The sequence below is a fragment of the Cetorhinus maximus genome, chromosome 20 (assembly GCF_964194155.1).
Source record: "Cetorhinus maximus chromosome 20, sCetMax3.hap1.1, whole genome shotgun sequence".
In the NCBI taxonomy this organism is placed as follows: domain Eukaryota; kingdom Metazoa; phylum Chordata; class Chondrichthyes; order Lamniformes; family Cetorhinidae; genus Cetorhinus; species Cetorhinus maximus.
Genome location: NC_135898.1, coordinates 33,330,300 through 33,355,006, shown reverse-complemented (window position 1 = coordinate 33,355,006; position 24,707 = coordinate 33,330,300). Strand labels below are relative to the sequence as shown.

The 24,707-nt window shown below is 45.3% G+C and overlaps 1 protein-coding gene across 1 annotated transcript in view; it reads right to left on the bottom strand.

Annotated features, from left to right (window-relative positions):
* The window catches only part of LOC144695011 (catenin alpha-3-like), a 1,693,436-nt gene that overhangs the window by 151,174 nt on the left and 1,517,555 nt on the right, over positions 1-24,707 (bottom strand). The window contains exon 15 of the mRNA XM_078565866.1: positions 21,532-21,713. Within this exon, the coding sequence (XP_078421992.1) occupies positions 21,532-21,713 (182 nt within the window). The remainder of the gene's footprint in view (positions 1-21,531; positions 21,714-24,707) is intronic.

Sequence of the window (24,707 nt, the reverse complement as noted above, 5' to 3'; positions counted from 1 at the left end):
GGGTGAAGGGGAGATGGAGTTAAGGAGGGGGAGATGGGGTTGAAGGAGGGGGAGATGGAGGGTCAAAGAGGGGAGAAAGGATGAAGGGGGGAGAAGAGGCTGAAGGTGGGAGAGATGGGGTGAAGGAGGGAGGATGGGGTGAAGGAGAGGGTATGGGGGTGAAGGAGGGTGAGATCAGGCTGTAGTCAGGGGCTTGGGGTGAAGAGGAGATGGGGGTTAAAAGAGGGCCAGGTAGGGTGAAGGAGGGGGAGATAGGGGGTGAAGGGTGGGGATGGGGTGCAGGAGGAGGAGATGGGGGTGAAGGAGTGGGAGGTGAGAGTGGAGGGTGTAGAAATGGGGGTGAAGGAAGGGACATGGGGTGAATGAGAGGGGATGGAGATGAAGAGGGGAAGATGGGGTGAAGGACGGGGAGATGGAGGGTCAAAGAGAAGGGAAAGGGTGAAGGGGAGAAGAGGCTGAAGGTGGAAGAGAGGGAATTGAAGGAGGGTAGATGGGGTGAAGGAGGGTACTTGGGGTGAAAGGAGAAATGGGCATTAAAGGAGGGGGAGGTGGGCTTAAAAGGAGGGGAGATGGGGGGTGAAAGGTGGGGATGGGGTGAAGGAGGGAGAGATAGGGAGTGAAGGAGGAAAAGAGGGGGTTGGAGAAGCAGCAGATGGGGGATGAAGAAGGAGGAGATGGGGCTAAAGGAGGGGGAGATGGGGCTAAAGGAGGGGGAGATGGGGGGTGAAGGAGAGAGAGATTGGTGAAGAAGGGCAGAGGAGAGTGAAGTGGGGGGAAATGGGAGCTGTAGGAGGGGGTGATGGGGAGAAGGAGGGGGAGATGGAGGGTTAGGGGGGATGGGGTGAAGGAGGGGAAGATGAGGGGAAAGGATGTAGAAGTTGGGGCAAAGGAAGGGGGATGTGGTGAAGGAGGGGGGATGGGGTGAACGAGGAGGAGATGGGGGGGTGGAGGAGTGGGGCATGGTGTTGTAAGAGGGGGAGATGGGGGTTAAAGGAGGGGGATGGGTTGAAGGAGGTGGAGGTGGGAAGGTAAAGGAGGGGCAGTTGGGGAAGGTGGAAAAGGGGGATGGGGTGAACGAAGGGGAGATGGAGGGTGAAGGAGGGGGAGATGGAGGGTCGTGGATAGGGTGAAGGAGGGGGAGATGGGGAGGTAAAGGAGGGGCAGTTGGGGAAGGTGGAAAAGGGGGGTGGGGTGAATGAAGGGGAGATGGAGGGTGAAGGAGGGGGAGATGGAGGGTCGAGGATGGGGTGAAGGAGGGGGGGATGGGGAGGTAAAGGAGGGGCAGTTGGGGAAGGTGAAAAAGGGAGATGGGGCAAATGAAGGGGAGATGGAGGGTGAAGGGGGAAGATGGGGTGAAGGAGGTGGAGTTGGAGGGTCGAGGGTAGGGCAAAGGAGGGGGAGATGAAGGTCTAGGAGGGGGAGACGAGGGGTTGAAGGAGTGGGACATGGTGTTGTAGGAGGAGGAAGATGGGATTTAAAGGAGGGGGTGGGGTGAAGGAAGGTATTTGGGTGAAAGAGGAGGAGATGAGGATGAAGGGGGGAGATGAGAGTGAAGGAGAGGGAGATGGGGTGAAGGGAGCTAGGGGGTGAAGGAGAGGGGTTGGGGTGAAGGAGGGGAGATGGGGGGTGACAGAGGGAGAGATCGGGGTGTAGGAGGGGGCATGGGGTGAATGGGGTGGTGGGGGTGAAGGAGGGGGGATGAGGGTGAATGAGGGGAAGCTGGAGGTGAAGGAGGGAGAGATGGAGGGTCAAGGGGGTGGGAATGCGGTGATGGAGAGGGGATGGGGTGAAGGAGGGGGAATGGGGGGTGACGGAGAGAGAGAAGGGGTGTAGGATGGGGCATGGGGTGATGGGGTGAAGGAGGTGCTGGTGGGGTTTAAAGGAGGGGTAGATGGGGAAAAGGGAGGGGTGATGGGGTGAAAGAGGAGGATGGGGTAACAGAGGGGGAGTTGGGGGTGAAAGAGGGGGATGAGGTGAAGGAGCAGGAGATAGGGGTTGAAGGAGGGATGGGGTAAAGGAGCCAGAGATGGGGGAGATAAAGGAGGGGGATTGGCTGAGGGAGGGGTATATGGGGGTTGAAGGGAGTTGGGGGTGGGGCAACTTTATTTCACGTCCCCCCACCCCACTCAACAGCTGAAGCCTCCTGCTACCCCCACCTCCAGCCCCAATCAACAACTCTCGTACCCCCAAATCTCGACCTTGGGATCCCATGACGCATGTGGCATTAAAATGGGGTGACAGCGGGAGAAAGCTTGGGAAGCACTGCTTTAGAGAGGGTGCAGAAAAGACTTATGATGAGCGACTTCAGTTACATGGATAGATTAAGGAAACTGGGACTGTTCTCCTTGGAGAAGAGGAGCTTGAGAGGAGATTCGATAGAGGTGTTCAAAATCATGATGGGTCTGGACAGAGTAGATAGGGAGAAACTGTTCCTATTGGTCAAAGGATCGAGAACCAGAGGGCACAGATTAAAATGATTTGCAAAAGAACTAAAGATGACATGAGGAAATGTATTTTAAGCATTGAATTAGGATAGGTTAGGATCTGGAATGTACTGCCTGACCGTGCGGTGAAGGAAGGTTCAATCGTGGCTTTCAAAAGAGAATTGGGTAAGAAGCTGAAAAAGAACATTTTCAGGGCTATGAGGAAAGGGCAGGGGAACGTGATGAGAGAGAGAGCCAGCATGGACTGGAGGGGTTGAATGACCTCCTTCAGCACAATAACCATTCTATCATTCTATTCTATGGTCCGTCCTCATATCTCGTCACGTGGCTCAGTATTATATTCGGTTTTATAATGCCCCTACAAAGACACTATGGCCCAACGGATTGTCAGAGACTGGATGTAATGACAAAAATGTATGTCTGGATGCTGCAGGAATTGCCTGGGAAGTTAAAACTTCTGAAGCGCAGTACCCTGTTGCCCGGGAGCCTGCGCGAGTATCCCTGGCTCTGAGCTAGACTTGGAGACTTGGACTAGATCTGCATGATTTACCTGGATAGTTACCCAGGAAATGTTAGACGGATTCACACCTGATCTAGCAGCTAGGTAACTCCACAACCATTCCCCCCAATCACCAACACAACCCCCCCCAACCCCCCACGGCTACTTGACTACTCCCCCCCAATCAACTGACTAGTGCCCCCATCCCCCTGACTCCTCCCCGACCAGACTCGACTACCCTTCCAAACCCCTGACCACCCCCAAACCATCCAACTAACCCCCGACCTCAAATGCCCCCCCCCCGGCCACTCAACTAACCCCCGACCCGACCCAACTACCCACTCACCCACCTACCCACCTCACCCATCTACCCATTCACCCATTCACTCACTAACCTACACTCAAAGACTGGGTCTTTAAAAACTTACCCAAATATGGAAGCTAGTGCCTAAAAAGGGAATGTGTCTTCCTTTCCCCGGGAATCGCTGCGCTGTGCATTTCCCCTCCAGCTGGGATCGGAAGATCCTGGAAGATCTGGGAAAATCTTTGCAGGCAGTGGCCACTGATTTGAGGATTCAGGCCAGAATAAATACAGGTTATTGTTATTGATAACTCAGCTCAGAACCAAAGCACTCAAGCCTTCACTAATCAAAAAGATCTCGATGGTTAACTGCTCTTTAATATTGACTTGGGTATTAGCAGTGGGAACACTCCTGTCTCAGAGTCTGATGTTTGTGGGTTCAAGTTCCAGTCCAGATTTGAGTACCTAATCCAGGCCAAATCTCCAATGTAGCACTGAGGGAGCGCTTCACTTTCAGTGGCACCATCTTTTGGATGAGATATTGAAATTAGGCTCCTGCTATAGTATTAGGGTTTGTAAGGCTTAATGTGTGGGACTGTGTAAATAGCACCTCCCATAATTATGATGTAAGAGAACACATGACTAGGAGAGGAGAGGGCTTCACGGTAACATCTAGTCATGGATAGTTGTACATGGTTCAGTTGTGTAAAATAAACCAGTTGTTGTTTGAACACACCAGTCTCTCAGTAATCATTCCAAAGTTAGACTAACCAAAACACAACATGGTGACAGCAGTGGTGAAGGACCGCAAAACACTGAAAATTCAACTTGAAAGGAGATTAAATGTCACAGTTGTAAAAGAGGTGACAAAACTGCAGAACTCTGTAAAACACTGTTGAAGAACTCCAAAGTTGTCCCCTAGATGAAGTGAAGGCAGGAAGAGTCATGAAATCAACTTTCAAAGTCATTCAGGGCTGCAAAGCATCACGTGGTGGTCTGTGAAGAAAATCCCAATCCAGCAATCGTAGGCTTCGAGTCAGAGAACCAAGCAAAGATTGTGGAATAGGTGAGAAACCCTTACAAAGGGTAAGGATTGATTTTAACGGTACACTGGCCAGGCAGCACAGGGAAAACCAGATCCCAAGCAAGGGCAGATTACAAAAAACCCGACAGCCTGGGTTCAAGGTTAGCACCTTTACACATGGCAAACACAAGGCAGCACAAAAAAAAAAGCGGCTGCAAACACTTGACGCTTCGGGGAAAGGAGTGAAGGGATTATTGAAATAACTTAAAGCAAAGCAGTTTTTAACAGCTTTACAGCGCTCAAGGAATAAGTACCAAGTAGAGCTGAAAGATCCCCCAGGGAGAGACAGTACTGTAGCGTGTCTTGGTGAGGGACTGAACAGCACAGGAAAGTTTCAAATACCAGAAAGAAAATTGAAAACTTTGGGTAAGCTGACAAAAAGCTATGGATCCTAAATTTATACTACTCGAGAGATTTGGACACATGTAAGGACCAAATCAAACTCCAATCTGGGCATTTTGGAGAAAAACATCTTGAGGTTCTGATTTGCTTCAAGATTGGACATTAAGTCTGAAGCTGAACAGGTTAACACATTACTCCATAGGAACAGTAGCAGATGATGTTATTGCAAGACAGGGCATCAATGAGACCTCTGATAAGTTTGAAGACATCTTAAACACCTTTGATAACTATTTCAACCTGAGGAGCAATGAGATTCTGGAAAGGGCCAAATTCAACAGAAGGGACCAGAAACCAGTTGAACCAGTAGATACTTTTATTAATGACCTTTCCAGGCTGGTTGAAGGATGCAAGCATGGAGACCTAAAAACAGAATTAATACATGTTGACATTATAGTTGGTGTTATCGATGAATCCCTCTCAGACTCATTTCAATCTAATGAAGACCTCATCTTAGCAAGACAAACGGAGGTATGTAAACAGAACAGGGCAATACTGAGAGGTGAAGAAAAAACTTGTCCCAGGAAATCTCCAGTGGGCCAAACAGTTCCTTAAGCCCAGGAATATTAAAGAAGCATCAGAAAAAAGGTACAATTTAGAGGGAAACTGCAAGATGCCTTAAAATGCTGCTAGTGCTGTGGTACCAAAAAGACCCACATGTGCAAAGTATGCTGCAAACATTGCAGAATGCTTTCCCTGCAGAAGAATTGGGCCACTTCAGGAAGATATGCCAAAGTAAAGCCTCTAACTTCACAGCTTTCAAAGGAAACGTCTTCACGCATAAGGCTATTAATGAAGTTGAAGAAGTTCCACCAAAAGAGGAACAAAATTATTTCCTGGATAGGATCAATGACCCCAATCATGCACTCTGGAACACAGATATATATGTCAATGGTCATTTCACCAACTTTAACCTAGATACTAGAGCAAGTATAACGGTTTTATCAGACAATGAACCGTGGTTAACAACGTATTGCCTGTGCCAACGGAAGCCCAGCTATATGGTCCAGGAGGGATTGAACTAAAAGTCAGGGGGAAGTTACCAGCAACACTCCAGTGCAGGGGAAAGCAGACATTGGAAACATTGTCTGTCCTACAGAATTAGGAATTCTTTCTTTTAAGTAGAAGAGCTTGTGTAGACCTCAATCTTATCAGGAATGTGGAAGAAATCAATTAACAAGAATCCAAGGCTGACGTCAGAAATGAATCCTTGAAACTACCCAACGTTCAGGACGGGGGAGAGTGATCACTCTGTAATATTGCTTTGAAAGTAGAAGGTGAAAACCTGATGATGGAATACTCTGTTTGAATACCACATTCATCTAACAGCAGTGACCTTCTGCAAAGTACATCTACACCTCTCCATCCACCAAAAGTGGACATCAAGGATGCTAGCAGTCAAAGAAATCAAAACCTACACATGGAACCAAACCATGCAATGTCAGCCTTTTCACCGTGGGGAGAAAGTGAACTTACTGATAAACAAGGTCTGCTGGATTTTGAGGGAAACCAAGACATTGTTCAGGTGGACTCCTCACAGTGTCCCATTCTATCTAAAGAATTACTTCCAGGGCTAGAAGTCTAGGCTATCCGAGAATTCAAGAATGAGAGATTGCAAGGAGTCATCACTCCAGAAGTAAGGAAGGACGAAAAAAATCAAACAAAGGAGAGAGGGCAAACTCAAGAAGCAAGAAGAGGGAACATGTAAAATGCAAATGAAGGGATAAACTTTTAAAATCAAATGAAGAGAGAGGGAAACGTGATGGAGAAAAGTATAACAGTAAAGTGAGGAAGAAATGGGTCATGTCCAGATCCAGAATTCAGACCGAGGGAAAGAAGGAGTAATGGTCCAGAGAGATGAAAATCAACAGAGATCCTATTCAGTGCACACTTCAGAATGTACATTTGGAAGAACCAGATGTTGAGTCAGAAATTAATAAAGAATCAGATACTACAACTCTCAATGAAGACCATCCAAGTCAGGAAGAATGAGTTCAAAGAGAGACTACTGACCTTCCAAGTCTGACAAGAACACAATCAGGGAGAGTTGTGAAACCTCCTGACAGGTTGAATCTGTGATGTCAGAGACTTGGGGGGAGATGGGGTAGTATGTAAATATAAATGTAAAAAAAAATGAAGAAGACTTGGGGGCAGATGTACTATTAGGGTTTGTGGGACTGTGTAAATAGCACCTTCCTTAATGTTGATGCAAGAGAATGCATAACTAGGAGAGGAGAGGGAGAATGTTCATGGCTTTAGGGATAGCTGTACATTGTTGAGTTGTGCAAAATAAACCAGTTGTTATTTGAACATATCAATGTCTCAGTAATCATTCTGAAATTAGAACTTACCAGCTTACAACCTCCACCATCACAGATGGATATAAACAATCCCATGGCACTATTTAAACAAGAGCAGTGGAGTTCTCCTGGGTGTCCTGGCCAATATTTATCCCTCAGCTAACATCAACATATGGTCTGCTCATTTTCACACAGTTGTTTGTGGGATCTTGCTGTGCGTGAATTGTCTGCCCTGTTTCCTATATTATCACAGTGACAACACATCAATTGTACTTCATTGGCTCTAAAACACTCTTGGAAATTCTGCAGTTGCGAAAGGCTCTTATTTCGCATTGCCCAGTAAGAGTAATCACTGTATCATTGCGAATATCCTCTTAAAGAGTTAAACAGAACATTTTCCTGGGATAAACCGCAGAGCAAATTAACAATTTCATGAATTCAGTGCACCCATAATTGTACAGAACAAAGAGTTTAATAGTTTTAACCTCACTTTAGTGTTTGAACTAACATTGTCTTAACAAGTTGCCTAGAGGACAACAGAGAGCTGTAATGCAAGATCGCACTAATAATGTCACAGTTGCCTTAGGGATATAACGTGTTGTGCAGCAGAGTTTTAAGTGTGACCAGCATTAATTATAATATGCATATGTTTAAAATGTGCATATCATTATCAGTTCAGGCAAGGAAAGGGTTGAATTAAAAACTGCTAATATTTCACCCATGGCAGAAAGGAGCTGCAGAGCTGGAAGGGTTAACAAAGCCCTGCCAGACACCAGGCTTTTAGATTTTATTGTATAGAATAGTGAATAGCAGATTCCCTGCTATCAAAAGCATTTGTATCTCAAAGTGCCTTTTGCCTATGGAAACCTGCAAAAAAAATCTTTGGTAAGTCCTAACTTTTTCTGTGCTGAGGGAATGCTGCACTGCTACAAGTGCTGTCCTTCAGGGTGAGGCACTAAATGGGGGCCCTGACTGACCTCCCAGGGAATAAAAGACTCCATGGGCTTTTTCAGAAAAGAGCAGGGGTGTTCTCCTGGTGTCCTGGACAATATTTATCCCTCAATAAACTTGACTAAAAATAGATTATTCAGTCATTATCAAATTGCTGTTTGTGGGAGCTTGCTGTGCACAAATTTGCTGCCATATTTCCTACATTGCAACAGTGACTACACTTAAAAAAGTACTTCATTGACTGTAAAGTGCTTTGGGAAGTCCTGAGAGTGTGAAAGGTTCTCTAGAAAGACAAGTCTCTCTTCCTATTGCATGCACATTTTAATTTGTTCTATTATCAATTTGTTTCACTAAACATTTGCCCTTTCATTCTTCCAAAAGGTGCTTTTGAAACCTATTGAGCAAAAGTCCTACAAGAAGAAGAACAAGGTGAGGAATTCTTTGGGATTCTGGGCAGGGACGACACCTCACAACCTTGGCACATCGAAAGAAGCTGAGGTATTGGATGGAATGTAGCGGAGTGGTGATGACAGCACTGTAAATACAAACTAAGGAAAATGACCTTGAAGATCCTTTGTTTCAGCAGAACCCACAGAATCTGTATACCCTGTGCATATGTGAGGGTAGATTCATTGACCTGGTCCTGTCAACAGGCAGTTATCCCTGAAGAGAGGGTGGCCTATGGAATCAGGGATGAAGTATCATATTGTTACGGACAGGGTGGAAGAGGAATTTCTGTTCCCTTCCTAACTTTCCACAATCAGTAAGCTTTTGGGAGGAAGATGTGTGTGTTTTTTTAACCCCTGAGTGTGTGGACAATTTAAATAACCAACAGCAAGCTTTCCGTAGGTTTAAATAAAGATTATTGTTTATTTACATGCTTTTTATCCCAAACCTAACCCTACAGCACTCACTCACACAATCACACACACAAACACACGCAAAGAGAATACAGTTGAAGAGAATAGTGCACTTTTACAGGTTAGAAGATAAAGAACAGTTCATAATCCATGTGATTGTCTTGAAAAACCCACATTGCAGGCCTGATGAAGAAGATGTCTTCACTCCTGAAGGGTAGTTTAGGTGAATTCAACAGCCAAAGTCAGGATTTTCTTGAAGAGATGGACTTCCAGCAGCTCACAAGGTTAGTTGCTTGTAGTCTTGTTACCAGGAGGTCAGTTTGCTGTAATAGTGGACCAGAAATGGACAGGCTTGGAGACCTTGCAATGTCACAGCCTTTGGTTCTTTTAAGGCACAGAAGTTACTGCCATTTCTGTTGCTGCTGTGCCTTACTTTCTGCATTTATCACGTCAAGATTACAAAGGGACCAACATGGCTGCCATACCATGTGATCCACACAATTTCAGTTCATTTTCCATATAGGGTGGTGGTCTTAGGTTGATTATCCACATCCTGGTTTATTGTTTTAAGACACTCATCCTGAGTGGGGCATCGGGGCAAGCAGGTTAATAAAATCACCTTCTTTGTTTCAGAAATGCCCATTCAATTCAGGAATATCTCTTGATGGTTTCAGGATGGCTGCAGTGACAGCTCTTAGGGCGGGATTTTCCGCACCCACCTGCCACCGGGATCTTCCAGTCCTGCCGCAAGTCAATGGACGCCTGGCTGGGGTGTCGCCTCCCCGTGGTGGGACCCACCCCCGACTGGGCTGGAAAATCCCGGCCTTAGTCCGGAATGTATCCTTTTATCCTTGTGAGACGGTGAGGCAGTTCTTGAATACATAACCCAGAACGAAAAAACAATAAAAACTGGGAAATAAGAGCACTGGTCCGAACTGTCTATTCCTTCTGGAAAGTCAGGTCATCTGAGCCTTCGATAGTCATCTTTGCACCACATTGGCCATTTATAAAAGAACAAGTCAATTTCAAAGAGTCCACATTGAATAAAGTTCATATCTTGCAGATGAGCAATGTGATATGACTTTACTGGGTGTAATACATCTGAAAGTGCCAGATTGGTTAATTAGCCTCCTGATTTCATACAGTGAGTGCAGTAGTTTCATATTTTTCATATGTTGGCTTCCCATAAGCCTCGATTTGAAATGCTTATCCTTGTTTTCAAATCACTCCATCCTTCTTTTCTTTTTAATCCCCTCCAATCTTAGGGTTCTCTGAGATCATAGAAACATATAGAATGTGTTTACAGCACAGAAGGAGGCCATTTGCCCCATTGTGCCCATGCTGGCCCTCTGCTAGAGTGATCCACCTAATGCCACTTCTCTGCCTTTTCCTCCAAAGCCCTGCAATATTTTTTTCCTTTTCAGGTAATGATCCAAATCCTTTTTGAATGCCATGATTGAACCTATAGAATAGTCAGCTATAGGTATAAAAATATCTGCACTTCTCGAATCCTGGCCTCTTGGGCATCTTCAATTTCCATCAGCCCACCATTGGCAGTTGTGCCTTCAGCTGTCTACGCCCCAAGTTCTTGAATATCCCCCTAAACCTCTTTGCCTGTATATCTTGCTCTCTCCTCTTTGAAAATGCTTATTAAAAACTTTTGACTAAGCTTTGGTTCCTTGTCAAAATATCATTTGATAGTGTTTTTGTGAAATGCTTTGGGACATTATATTGTATTATATAAATACAAAGCCTTGGTGTGTTTTTAAAAAAGCAATGGAGGTCTGGGAATGAGTTGGAGGACAGGTTCGAAGCAGAGAAGGGTACATGCAGTTTGCAAAGGCTAAGACCCAGAAGCCCTGTGCTTCAAGCACCCACCATTATGCGTTCAAGGGTGTATGCTTGTACATGGTATATTGGTGTAAACACTTCTAGCACATTATCCATTGGCCCATATTCACCATGTGATATTATCAGTCACAGACAGCAATTGTATCCAGAGAAACTGCTTTGAGGAAACATATAGCACTTGCTATCCATTCCTGTGATCATTTGCATTCTGCGTAGCGCACAGCCCAATTTCTGCCACTGTCCCATGGCTACCTCTGCTCCTCTCTCAGTGCCCATCTCCGCCTCTCTTCCGTGCCCACCTATGCCCCTCCCATTCCCACCTCTCCCATTTTCTCAGTGTCCACCTCTGCCCCTTTAGTTCCCATCACTCCCATGTCCACCTCTGATCCTCTCCAGGGCCTGCTTCTGCCCTTCCCACCTCTGTCTATCCCTCTGCCAACTCTGTCCACCCTTCTGCCCACCTCTGTCCACCCCTCTGCCCACCTCTGTCCACCCCTCTGCCCGCTTCTGTCCACCCCTCTGCCTGCTTCTGCCCACCCCTCTGCCTGCCTCTGTCAGACCCTCTGCCCGCTTCTGTCTATCCCTCTGCCCAACTCTGTGTGCCTCCCAGTTCCTGCCACTGATTCTCTCTGGTGCCCGCCATTGGTCCACCCCTTGTGTCCGGCTCTGCTGCTTTCATTCATTTTGCCTGCTTCAATTTCAAGAGCCCTCCTGCCCTCCCGGTGCTGGATGTTAGCTGTTCAGCAAGTTTGCTTTTAACTACATTACTTCCTCTTGGTCCCAATGTGGAACAGTGACAAATGTCTCTGAGTTCACCGCTACTTCAATCGGAAGTTCATGGCCATTGGTCAAACAGCCCATCAGGGTGAGAGAAGTTAATTCTGGAGAATGGAAGAAAATATTTTCCAGAGAAAAGAGAAAGAGAGCAAAAAAGAGACATAGTGCACCTCAGGACTGGAACTAAATTGCCCCTTGTCCCCTTCAGGACAGATGTATTTTTGTTGGCCTCTCATACTGTCATCGTCAGTTAATCCCCACTAAATGGCAGGCCATGAGCAGAATGCAGCAGAATTTATCAACAGCACTTATTTAATTCTGGGAAATAGTCTGTGTTTCTTATATCTGGAAGACACAGGCACTGACAAAATTGATTTCATATCTCCATGTGGGGCCAACATGTCTTTAATTATGGCAAGTTAGATTGATTATTGAAGGATAAATCTACCATCTGTTAACCATTGTAATTCTCTTCTTCAATTTATGAACTATTCCTAAATAATTGGCCATATGTTAGATACCAAATGTAAGTTCTGGTTACTGACAGATTTCTTCTAATTTCTATCTACTGTACATGTGCTGGCTGTGGTTCAGTTGATAGCACCCCTGCCTCTGGCCCAGCAGGTTTTGGGTGCAAATCCCACTCTAGGGGCAGGATTTTTGTTCCCCTGCCAGCGAGTTTGCAGTTGGGGTGGGGGCGGGGGAGGGGGGTGTAAAATTCTTCAGCATGGTCTTTCCTCCAGGCACTCACTTATCCTGGCCTTTCCGCGATTTTATGGTGGGACCGGTGAGGCCTAGGCCAGCCCACTCACCCTTACCCTAATTGGGGCCCTTAAGTGGCCAGTTATTGACCACTTAAGGGCCTTTTTCCACACAGCCTCAATTTTCAGGCTGGCTGGTGGAGTTCAGGAGCAGAGGGAGGAGCCCTAAAAGTGACCTTGCTTAGGTGTCGGGTGGGAAAGTTGGGGAGCCGTCTCCATCAGCAGCCTCTTTTCAACAGCGGGTACCCCCCCACCCCCAAACGGTGTGGCCCCTGTGGGTGCTCCCTTAACCTCTGACCTCTCCATCAACACTCCCACAACCCTCCTGCCCAAGCCCCTGGGTGTCACCTCCCCATCCCAATCGGAAACCGTTTACAGTCCCAGTCATGTCCACTGCAGCATCTGGCACTGCTGGGGCTAGACAGCTCCCGGCCAATCTAATTTTTGGATAATTTGTGCTCATTCAATTTAAAGGAGAAAAATAAATCACCCACAGCCATTGTGGAACTCTTCTGCCTCCATACCAAACCTCCTCCCTCTTTCTGCTTTACTGCATCTCAGGAATTCTTGCTGATTCTTTACAGCTTTAGAATTAAGGACAGGCTATTCCTCCCACTCCCACACTGACATTCCACACAATTATCTCCCATGGCACTAAATTCTACCTGATTTTTTTTGGTAAATTTATTCTTCCGTGGGACGTCACTGGGAAGGCCAGCATATGTTGCCCATCCCTAATTGCCCTTGAACTGAATGGCTTGGCTAGGCCATTTCAGAGGGCAGTTAAGAGTCAACCACATTGCTGTGGTTGATGTTAGCCAGTGTCCTGGCTAATCTGGCCTCCAATGCCTCCAACTAACATCACCAATACTGATCAACTGATCATTCACCTCAATACAGGGGACTATGTTACATATAAGGTGGCTGACCTGTTTGCCAATGGACATTAAGTCATTCTATGCGAAGTGATTTGTGACATTTAAGAAAACTGTAAGGTTCTGTATAAATGTACTTCTCTCTTTCATTGAAGACTGTTTGCAACCTTCGTATCCTATTTGAGCCTGAGCTGAGTTCCAATCCTTTTTTTATCACTCACAATGACCATCTATTTCCACTTTTATATTACCCTCATTAAGCCCACCTCATCTTTCCTGCTGCTGAAGTCCTCACTGCCCTCTGAAATGGCTGAGCAAGTCACTCAGTTCAAGGGCAATTAGGGATGAGCAACAAATGCTGTCCTTTATTACCAGCGAAACCCATGAAACAATTAAAAAATGGCATGCAGGACTGCTGTAAGAATGTGTTAATCATCAGGCGTAGCTGATGTGTTATTTCTCCTGTGCCTACTGATATGCTTGTCACCATATCCAGCCACAGAAGAGTTCCCACTTATTGCATTGTGGTTTGATTTCCCACACCAGGTGTCCTTGTGGATCGACTCAAAAAGATCTCTAGGTGAAAGTAAATTCTGACTGGGCTGTGGGCCAGCAGGCACTAGGAACCAAGCTGAGGCGACCCAGATTCCATGTAAATCCTCACATCAGCAGTGAGCGGAAACATTCAGCCCTTTAATATGGGCTGTTTACAAACCCAGTGCTAAGAGTTGAAGGACAATGGTAGAGAAATTTGTACAGTTTTCTGCACAAACTGCACACAATGTTCCCTGCACCTGAATGGATAGAGCCATGGTGCACTTTTGGGTCTTGATTTGGACCTCATTTCAAGGAGACCGACGAGCTGTCAGGGATGCCCAGGCAGCTTGCTGGTGAACAGGTTTCAATTTACAGGATGCCATTTAAAGGTGATTGGTGATGGGAGGGCACAACCAGGAGAGGAGGGCATTTGGGAAAGTGAAGGTGACTGGCATAGGGTCATGGGGGTGGGTGGGGGTGATAGCCAAAGAGATATTCGAGACGTGGGTGGGGAAGGTGGTGAGTGGACAGTGGCAGTGGCACAGTTTTGCCTGGGCTGGGAAGCAGCACCCTTGTGTCTCCCAGCTCTGCATTCAGCTAAGTGTATTTTTAGATCTTCTGGATGAATTTCTGGTGGTGGCTGCACTGGTCTCTTTAAGATTGGGTTATTGGTTGAGCTGGGGTTAGTGAATGCAACTATCACCAAGAACTGAATACTACAATGTGGGTCTCAGATAGCTGGTAGGTCTCTTATTTGTCTGTGTAGAGGAGATAACAGTAGGTCATGTGGTGCATTGGGTAGTGTCCCTGCTTCTGAGCTAGAGCCTCTGGGTTTGAGTCCCACTATAGGTCTACATGGGTAAGGGAGGTGTATTCAAAACGTGGCCAAAATAGGTAGAGCATCAACCTACAAATCCTACCAATATATGCCAAAAGCAGGTGGAACACAAAGGAGAGATTCCTGGTCAGACATGTGATGGGAAGAACAGCGGAGCCTCGACCATCGCTATCCATAGCTCCAGATTACAATACGCATGTAAAAGTGTAAGTTGCCATGGCAACTCGGGCTCCCTGAGTGAACTGTAGCACACCATCACCACCAGAGGAGTTAATGCAGACTTGCAATGTGCGTACACTTCCTGCCTGCCATATTAGAGCTTATTTTATTACATAGGTGCCATTGATTTTTCTCAGACATTGTACTAACCCACACCCATAGGCTGTGTTTGTTAGAGTTAGCCTCTCAATAAGAATATGGAGAACAGCAAATACAATTTGGAACAAAAACAGAATTACCTGGAAAAACTCAGCAGGTCTGGCAGCATCGGTGGAGAAGAAAAGGGTCGGCGTTTCGGGTCCACACGAACCTTCAACAGAACTGAAGTATAGTTAGGAGAGGGGTGAAATATAAGCTGGTTTAAGGTGGGGGGCGGGAGGAGAGAAGTTGAGGGTGGGGTGGTTGTAGGGACAAGCAAGCAGTGATAGGAGCAGATAATCAAAAGATGTCACAGACAAAAGGATCAAAGAGGTGTTGAAGGTGGTGATATTATCTAAGAAAAGTACTAATTAAGAATGGATGGCAGGACACTCAAGGTACAGCTCTAGTGGGGGTGGGGTGGAAAGATTGACAAGGTATTAGTTGTAGATTTAAAAATAATAGAACTAGGTGGGAAAATAAAAATCTATATAAATTATTGAAAACAAAAAAAAAGGGAGGGGGAGGAAACGGGGTGGGGATGGGGGGAGGGGGAGTTTAAGATATAAAGTTGTTGAATTCAATATTCAGCCCGGAAGGCTGTAAAGTGCCTAGTCAGAAGATGAGGTGCTGTTCCTCCAGTTTGCGTTGGGCTTCACTGGAACAATGCAGCAAGCCAAGGACAGACATGTGGGCAAGAGAGCAGGGTGGAGTGTTAAAATGGCAAGTGACAGGGAGGTCTGGGTCTTTCTTGCGGACAGACCGCAGGTGTTCTGCAAAGTGGTCGCCCAGTTTGCATTTGGTCTCTCCAATGTAGAGGAGAACGCATTGGGAGCAACGAATGCAGTAGACTAAGTTAGGGGAAATGCAAGTGAAATGCTGCTTCACTTGAAAGCAGTGTTTGGGCCCTTGGATGGTGAGGAGAGAGGAAGTGAAGGGGCAGGTGTTGCATCTTCTGCGTGGGCATGGGGAGGTGCCATAGGTGGGGGTTGAGGAGTAGGGGGTGATGGAGGAGAGGACCAGGGTGTCCCGGAGGGAACGATCCCTACAGAATGCCGCCAGGGGGGGTGAAGGAAAGATGTGTTTGGTGGTGGCATCATGCTGGAGTTGGCGGAAATGGCGGAGGATGATCCTTTGAATGCGGAGGCTGGTGGGGTGATAAGTGAGGACAAGGGGGACCCTATCATGTTTCTGGGAGGGAGGAGAAGGCGTGAGGGTGGATGCGCGGGAGATGGGCCGGACACGGTTGAGGGCCCTGTCAACGACCGTGGGTGGAAAACCTCGGTTAAGGAAGAAGGAGGACATGTCAGAGGAACTGTTTTTCAAGGTAGCGTCATCAGAACAGATGCGACGGAGGCGAAGGAACTGAGAGAATGGGATGGAGTCCTTACAGGAAGCGGGGTGTGAGGAGCTGTAGTCGAGGTAGCTGTGGGAGTCGGTAGGCTTGTAATGGATATTGGTGGACAATCTATCATCAGAAATTGTTTTCAATAATTTATATAGATTTTTCTTTTCCCACCTATTTCCGTTATTTTTAAATCTACAACTAATACCTTGTCAATCTTTCCACCCCACCCCCACTAGAGCTGTACCTTGAGTGTCCTGCCATCCATTCTTAATTAGCACTTTTCTTAGATAATATCACCACCTTCAACACCTCTTTGATCCTTTTGTCTGTGACATCTTTTAATTATCTGCTCCTATCACTGCTTGCTTGTCCCTACAACCACCCCAACCTCAACTTCTCTCCCCCCGCCCCCACCTTAAACCAGCTTATATTTCACCCCTCTCCTAACTATACTTCAGTTCTGTTGAAGGTTCGTGTGGACCCGAAACACCGACTCTTTTCTTCTCCACCGATGCTGCCAGACCTGCTGAGTTTTTCCAGGTAATTCTGTTTTTGTTTTGGATTTCCAGCATCCGCAGTAGTTTTTTGTTTTTAAATACAATTTGGAGGCTGAATACTGGCAATTGCAGATTAGCTGCTCACTATACACTGAACCTTGTGTTCCACTCCAATGATTTTAATGGAGTGGGGTGTATAATATAACCAATTTGCAACCTCCAGTTTTCTGCCTGCCCCCAAAGTGAGAATTACCCCCATATTGTTACCTCACTTTCAGCAGCATCTGTTTCTGTCACTGCCACTCAGGCATTAGCTGGTGTAACTACTGCACTGTCTCCCATGGTAACACCCTCAATTCCGATTAAGTAATGGGCCCAAGTCCCACTCCAGGCAGATGCTGTAGTGTAGTGCTGAGGGAGTGCTGCATTGTTGACCTTCAAACAAAACAGTAAGCCAGTGCTTCCCAAGCTATTTTTCAAAGTGGCCCCCTTTCAACACTTAAAAATTAATGTGACTCCGGATACCAGCAAAAACAAATTAGCAATAAAGCAGCAGAGTAACATAGAATATATAATCATTAAAGTTTGTATATTGTTGACCAACAGATAATACCTCAGAGAAATATGAAAGTCTCTGTTTTTAAAGGACTTTGTAATAATGTTATTACATGTACTCATGTAGGCTTCAGCCAAGGTCTATATTCTCCAGGGACAGAAGACTAAGGGAAGGTCCTCTTCCCATATCTTCCCAACATGTACCCCTCTCCTCTCCTCTCTTCCATGCACAGTAATCAGCCCATCTCCCATAAGACCACAAGACATAGGAGTAGAGGTAGGCCATCCGGCCCATCGAGTCTGCTCTGACATTCAATGAAATCTTGGCTGATCTAATAATCCTCAATTCCACTTTCCTGCCTTTCCCCATAACCCTTGATTACCTTACTGATTAAAAATCTGTCCATTTCAGCCTCTACAGCCCTCTGTGGTAAAGAATTCCACAGATTCACTACTCTCTGAGAGAAGAAATTCCTCCTCATCTCTGTTTTAAATGGGCGACCCCTTACTCTGAGATTATGCCCTCTGGTCCTAGACTCTCCCAAAAGGGGAAACAACCTCTCAGCATCTACCCTGTCAAGCCCCCTAAGAATCATATATGTTTCCATAAGGTCGCCTCTCATTCTGCTAAACTCCAATGAGTACAGGCCCAACCTACTCAGCCTCTCCTCATAAGAAAATTGATCTGTACCCAGGATCAACCTAGTGAACCTTCTCTGGACTGCCTCCAATGCCAGTATATCTTTCCTTAGATAAGGGGACCAAAATTGTTCATAGTATTCTAGGTGTGGTCTAACTAGTGCCTTGTATAGTTTTAGCAAGACTTCCCTATTTTTATATTCCATTCCCTTTGAAATAAAGGCCAACATTCCATTTGCCTTCCCTATTACCTGCTGAACTTGTATGTTAGCTTTTTGGGATTCATGTACGGTGACCCCCAAATACCTCTGTGCTGCAGCTTTCTGCAGTCTTTCTCCATTTAAATAATATTCAGCTCCTCTATTTTTCCTGCCAAAGTGCATAACTTCACATTTTCCCACATTATATTCCATCTGCCAAGTTTTTGCCCACTCACTTAACCTGTCTATATCCCTCTGTAGACTCCTTGTGTCACCCTCACTTGCCTTCCCACCTAATCTTGTGTCATCTGCGAACTTGGTGACAGTACATTCAGTTCCCTCATTTAAGTCATTATAAATATTGTAAATAATTGTGGCCCCAGCACTGATCCCGGTGGCACTCCACTAGTTACAGGTTACCATCCTGAAAATGCCCACCTTTTCCCAACTCTATGTCTTCTACTAGTTAGCTAACCCTCTATCAATGCTAATATACTACCCCCAACACCATGGACTCTTATCTTATTAAGTAGCCTTAGGTGAGTTACCATAGCGAACGCCTTTTGGAAATCCAAATGTATTACATCTGCTTGTTCCCCATTATCTATCCTACTTGCTACCTCCTCAAAGGATTCTACTAAATTTGTCAGGCATGATTTCTCCTTCATGAAGCCATGCTGACCCTGCTTGATTATATTATGTATTTCTAAATGCTCTGCTATTACATCCTTTATAATAGACTCTAATATTTTCCCAATGACGGATGTTAAGCTAACTGGGCTATAGTTTTTGTCTCCCTCACTTTTTGAATAAGGGACGTTGGCAGTTTCCCAATCCTCTGGGACTTATCCAGAATCTACGGATTATTGGAAGATTACTACCAGTGCATCCACTATCTCAACAGCTACTTCCTTTAATATCCTAGGATGCAACCCATCAGGTCCAGGGGACTTATTGCCCTTTAGCCCCATTAGTTTCCCTAGTACTTCTTCTCTAGTGATAGTTATTATATTTATTTCCTCCCCCACTTTTTCCCTTTGATTATTTAGTATTTTTGGAATGCTATTAGTATCTTCTAATGTGAAGATTTATGCAAAGTATTTATTCAACTCCTCTGCTATTTCCTGGTTCCCCAATATTATTTCCCCAGCTTCATTCTCTAAGGGACCCATGTTCACTTTGGCCTCTCTCTTCCTTTTTATATATTTAAAGAAGCTCTTACGGTCCATTTTTATATTACTTGCTAGTTTACCCTCAACATTTATTTTCTCCCCCTTTATTATTTTTTTGGTCATCTTTTGTTGGTTTTTAAAACTTTTCCAATCCTCTGGTTTACCACTAATCTTTGCTACATTGTATGGTTTTTTATTTCAATTTGATACTATCCTTAACTTCCTTGGTTAACCATAGTTGGTTTATCCTCTTCCTAGAATCCTTCTTCCTCACTAGGATATACCTTTGTTGTGAGTCATTAACTATTTTCTTAAACATCTACCATTGTTCATCAACCACCTTTTCTCGTAAACTTCTTTCCCAGTCCACTCCAGCCAACTCTGCCTTCATTCCTTTGTAAATACCACTATTTAAGTTTAGCATAGCTGTTTCTGATCCGAATTTCTCACTCTCAAACTGAATGCTAAATTCTACCATGTTATGGTCACTGTTTCCTAGGGGATCTTTTACTCTGAGATCATTTATTAAACCTGCCTCATTACACATTACCAGATTCAAAATAGCCTGATCCCTGGTTGGATCCATAATGTATTGTTCTAGGAAACTGGCCCAATGCACTCTATAAATTCTTGCTCATGGCTACCTCTGCCAATTTGATTTTCCCAATCTACATGAAGATTAAAGTCACCCATGATTAATGTACTGCCTTTTTTACATGCCTTCATTATCTCCTGATTTATTCTCCATCCTACAGTATAGCTGCTGTTAGGGAGCCTATAGGCTACTCCCACCAGTGTCTCCTTCCTCTTGTTATTTCTTATCTCCACCTGTATGGGTTCTACATTTTCTGATCCAAGATCATTTCTTACTATCGTACTTATTCCATCTCGTGCTAACAAAGCTACCCCACCACCCTTTCCTTCCTGCCTGTCCTTTCAAAAAGTCACATACCGTTGAATATTTAGTTTCCAGCTTTGATCTCCTTGTAAACCATATCTCCATAATGGCAATAAGATCATACCCATTAGCCTCTATTTGTGCCATTAATTCATTTATATTGTTCTGAATACTATGTGCATTTAAGAAAAAAGCCATTAATTTTGACTTTTTACCATTTTCCCCCTTTGACCCAATTTGCTGCTTTTTTTAATGTTTGTACACTCTTCCCCTTCCTGTCACACTCTGGGTATCATTACCTAAATAGCTGCCCCACAATGCGCAGCTCATTACCTAAATAGCTGCCTCCTATGCGCAGCTCAAAGATTGGTGTGGGAGGAATGGGTCACTGGCACCAGTACTGGGGTAGAAGGGAGTTGTTCCAGTGGGACGGGCTTCACTTGAACTGTGCTGGGTCCAGTGTCCTGGCGAATCGAATAACTAGGGCTAGAAAGAGGACTTTAAACTAAATGGGTGTGGGGGAGGGTTCTGGAGTGGGGATATAGTTATCAACCTCTTCTCTCTCTCTCTCACACACACACACAGTAATAATCCCCCACTTTCCCCCCCACCCCACACAATTATCACCCCCACCCCCCAAATGCACACACAGGTATAAGCCCATCATCTCTTCTCCTCTCAATTCTCCCACATGCACATTAACCAGCCCCTCTTCCACCACCAACCCTCACATACATTGTAATCAGTCCCCCATCCTCCCCACAGTCGGTCACTAAGTTATTCTTGCCTTCCTCTATCTGCACCAAGTCGGTGCACAGCCCTTCTGGGTCCACTTGGCACTCACCAGAGAAGTGCTTCCGGAGGTTAAAAGGTGTTTTGGGCTCACTGTCTGCCCCTTTGCTGTTTGTGGTATCAATCCAGTGGGCCAGCACTGTCCTGCCCAGAGTCCCCTCTCCACAGTCACCACTGTTACATCAGAGGAGGAGGAACTCATGACCCCAAATGCTGTTTCTGTGACCCCATTAAGGGTTGCAACCCATAGTTCAGGAATCGCTGTATTAAACTACTCTGTCTAGCTGCTTATTTGGATACAAAAATTTCCATAATATTTTTTATATAATCATCAGGGGAACTCTCCCACTGTCCTGGTCAATGTTTATCCCTCATATAATATCAGCAGAACAGATTATCTTATTGCTGTTTATGGGACCATGTTGTGGGGAAATGGGTTATCATGTTTCCTATAATATGACAGTAAGTACATATCAAGTGTAATTCATTGGCCATGAAGTGGGTATGAAATGTGATTTATAGATGCAGATTTTCTTCTGTAACAGTCTTCCAGTCATTACATGTACTTGCGGTGTGGGTAAGAGCATTTGAATTACCTGGTGAAATCAGTCATCTCCATCAGGATCATGCACATCTTTTTAGCAAGTACAATGATGTCATTGCTGGTCTCATCCCAGATCTCAATCTCTGCATCCAGCCTGTTCTTAACTTTCCTGAAATCAGCAACTTGTTCAGCAAGCTTCGCTCTTTCTTCTTCAGGTAGTTCAGCAATCTTACTCTGAAATACAACAGCAAGGAAAGCGTAACTAAGGCTGGACCTTAGGCATGGCTGATTTTCATTCTCCATTCTCAACAAAGCTGTAAGATTTTTTTGAGGACTTTCTTATATTTTCTAAATTGCAACAGTGACTACATTTCAAAAGTTGCCTGCAAAGCACGTTGAGATGTCCTGAGGTTGTGAAAGGTGCTATATAAATGCAAGTCTTTTTGCTTCGTGTTGCTGCTCTCAGTGATTGGTCTCTTTTTCTGTTTCCTTCTTTAGTGTTCCACAGTTGCCTTTTGTATGAATCCCAATCTTCAGTATTTTTGATTTTTCCTAAATTTACAAGTACCTCTATTTGTGTTTTTGTTAAAATGTTCCTTCTAATCTTCTCATTAAACCATAATATTCCAGGCCTTACATTTTCTTTCTTCCTGTAAAATAGTACATGTCAACATCCTCTTGTTCCAGCTTTAATTATGACAGGTTCTTAGGTCAAACTCTGCTTTCTCTAAGTCCGACCTCTAATACAGTACTTTCTTGGCCTCAGCTTTAACAACTGCCCCAAATCCACCAGTACAATGAATACTAACATCCCAACCACGAGCAGCCTAACCAACTTGGGTGTCTTGATAAATGTCAAATGCAACACAGCCTCTATTTCAGTTGCCTCTGCAGTATGTGAGGAAACCATCTCTAAACAGCTCAGTGAATTTTTTTTACATTTTCACCCCATCTTTCTAGCTGTCCCTTACCTGCCTGTTCAACTTCCCTGATGATTAAATCTTCAAAGGTGGCTCCTCTTGTCTCCCACACAGATGGTCAACCTCATGTGGCTGTTCAGTGGGAACTTATTGTGCCCTGTATTGGCTTGTGAAAATCTTGGGTGCAGCCTTACTTGCTTTTCCATGGACAGTATTCTATGTGAAATATTGCATGCAATCAGACTGTGGATGCCATCAAACCTGGACAGGTAGCTTAGCATAGTTATACATAAACTTGGGAGCTCAAATGTATCACTGTAGATGAGTGGGTTCTGGTCCATCAGCAGCACTACAACTCCAACTCCACATTAAAACCACTTGCCTCTAACCTTCACCGCTTCCCTCCCTCTCCCGGTTGCTGACCCCCCATCACACCCGTACCCCACCAACCCTGACCTCCCTCTCAATTACTTATCCCCTTCTCTCCCTCCTTTCCGATTGCTTACCCTTATCTTACAAGGACCACCCGAGCGCAGTGGCCTGAAATGGAAACAGTCTTCACCAGTAGGTGTCTGCAGCTCCCTGGTCTGATATGATTGAGGCCTGGCACCCGACATCGGGTGGGAATCGGGTTTACTTGTTCCAGTGCAGGGATCGCTGCCTGAGCACAGTTTGCATTGGCAGTCCTTGTAACCAATTTTTAGGCCTCCAAGTTCAATCCCACGTTTGCATCGAGATAGCTGATAGCCTAGCTATAGGGGATGCTGCTTCAACCTCAAGTGATCCTGGGTTTGGGATGAGGGGAAATTAAATAAAATCAAGTAGAATTCTCATCCACCATGCAATGCCTGTTGGAGGCCTGAAGGTGGTAAGTGAGGACGGGACCCCACTGTGTTGCTCCCTACATTCAAATAGCTTCAGGAGAGAATAGGGTGGGAGGGAGACATTGGTGAAGATAAAATAAGGTACAAATTATTGTTGTCCCAATGACTTCTGCAGCAGTTCCCACAATGAACTTGCATTTATAAATACACCTTTCACAAACGGAGGACATCGCAATATGCTTCACAGGCAATGAAATGTAGACACTGTTGTAAGGTAGGGAAATACAGCAACCAATTTTCACGCAGCAAAATCCACGAGCGCCAATGAGGTGAGTGGGTGGATTAGCTGTTTCTTTAGTTGAAGGATGAATATTGGTCAGGGAATTGGGGAAATCCCACCTGCTCATCTTTGAATGGCGTTCCCTTAGTACCGCATGGAGTATAAGCCTAGATTAAATCTCTGAAGTGGGGCTTGACCCCCTGACCTTCTGTTCCAGAAGTGAGAATGTTGCTGAGAGGTGAGGTCAAGGCTGAGGTTTTTAGATGCACTATTTTCAAATTAGGTTTTTTAAAAAATTCAAGTCACTTAGGGCAGGGTTTTACATCCCGTGGGCGGGCGTGTGCCTGACCCCATTGGGTGTAAAATAGCGCGTGATGACGTCAAGGAGTGTCCTGACGTCATTGCACACTTGCACGATATACAGTCGGCGGGCGGGCGCGAGAGTCAGCAATGCGCCTGCTGACAATTAAGAGGCCTATTAAGGCCCCCAATCAAACAATTGAAAGCTACTTTTCACTGCCTGTCCAACCGTTTGGTTGGTGGGCGGGCGAATCGGCCAGGTGCCCTTTGGATTTTTTACGAAACCTCATCCATAAGTGGGATGAGGTTTCTAGCAGTAATTGAAAAAAAAATTTTTACACATAATTTTTAATATGTCCCAGTTCATGTGGGGGCATGTTTCTTTCATATTTTTTTCATCTTTATTTTTGTTTCCACAAATCCTTAGCTCCCTGAAGCAGCTCTGTTCCCTCAGGGAGCTTTCAGTGCGCGCTCCCCCACGCATGCACAGACTTTAGCGCTCGCCCTCCTCCCGTCCCCACCCTGGCAGCGCTGAGCTCCTCAGTGCGCCTTTCACGCTGGCCGGCTGTTAATAGGCCAGCCAGTGTGAAATCGCGGTCGGGGGCTGATCATGGGTGGCGGACCATTTCCCAGCCACTCCTGGGCCCAGCTGCCCTGTCCACCAGAGACAACTGTAAAATCCTGCCCTTAATCTTTATAGTCCAAAGCTAATAATTGCAATCATTAATGTTAGTATTAATTAATCTTCTGGTGGTTCCAAAGATCCATGATATAGCATTCAGAACTTAGGAGAGTTGATTGAATATGATAATTCTGGTTCAATGCTCCTGAAGTGCACACATCAAGACTAAGTACCACCACTTATTCATGCTCTAAGCAAGATTTAGCCAACTGGTTCATTTTT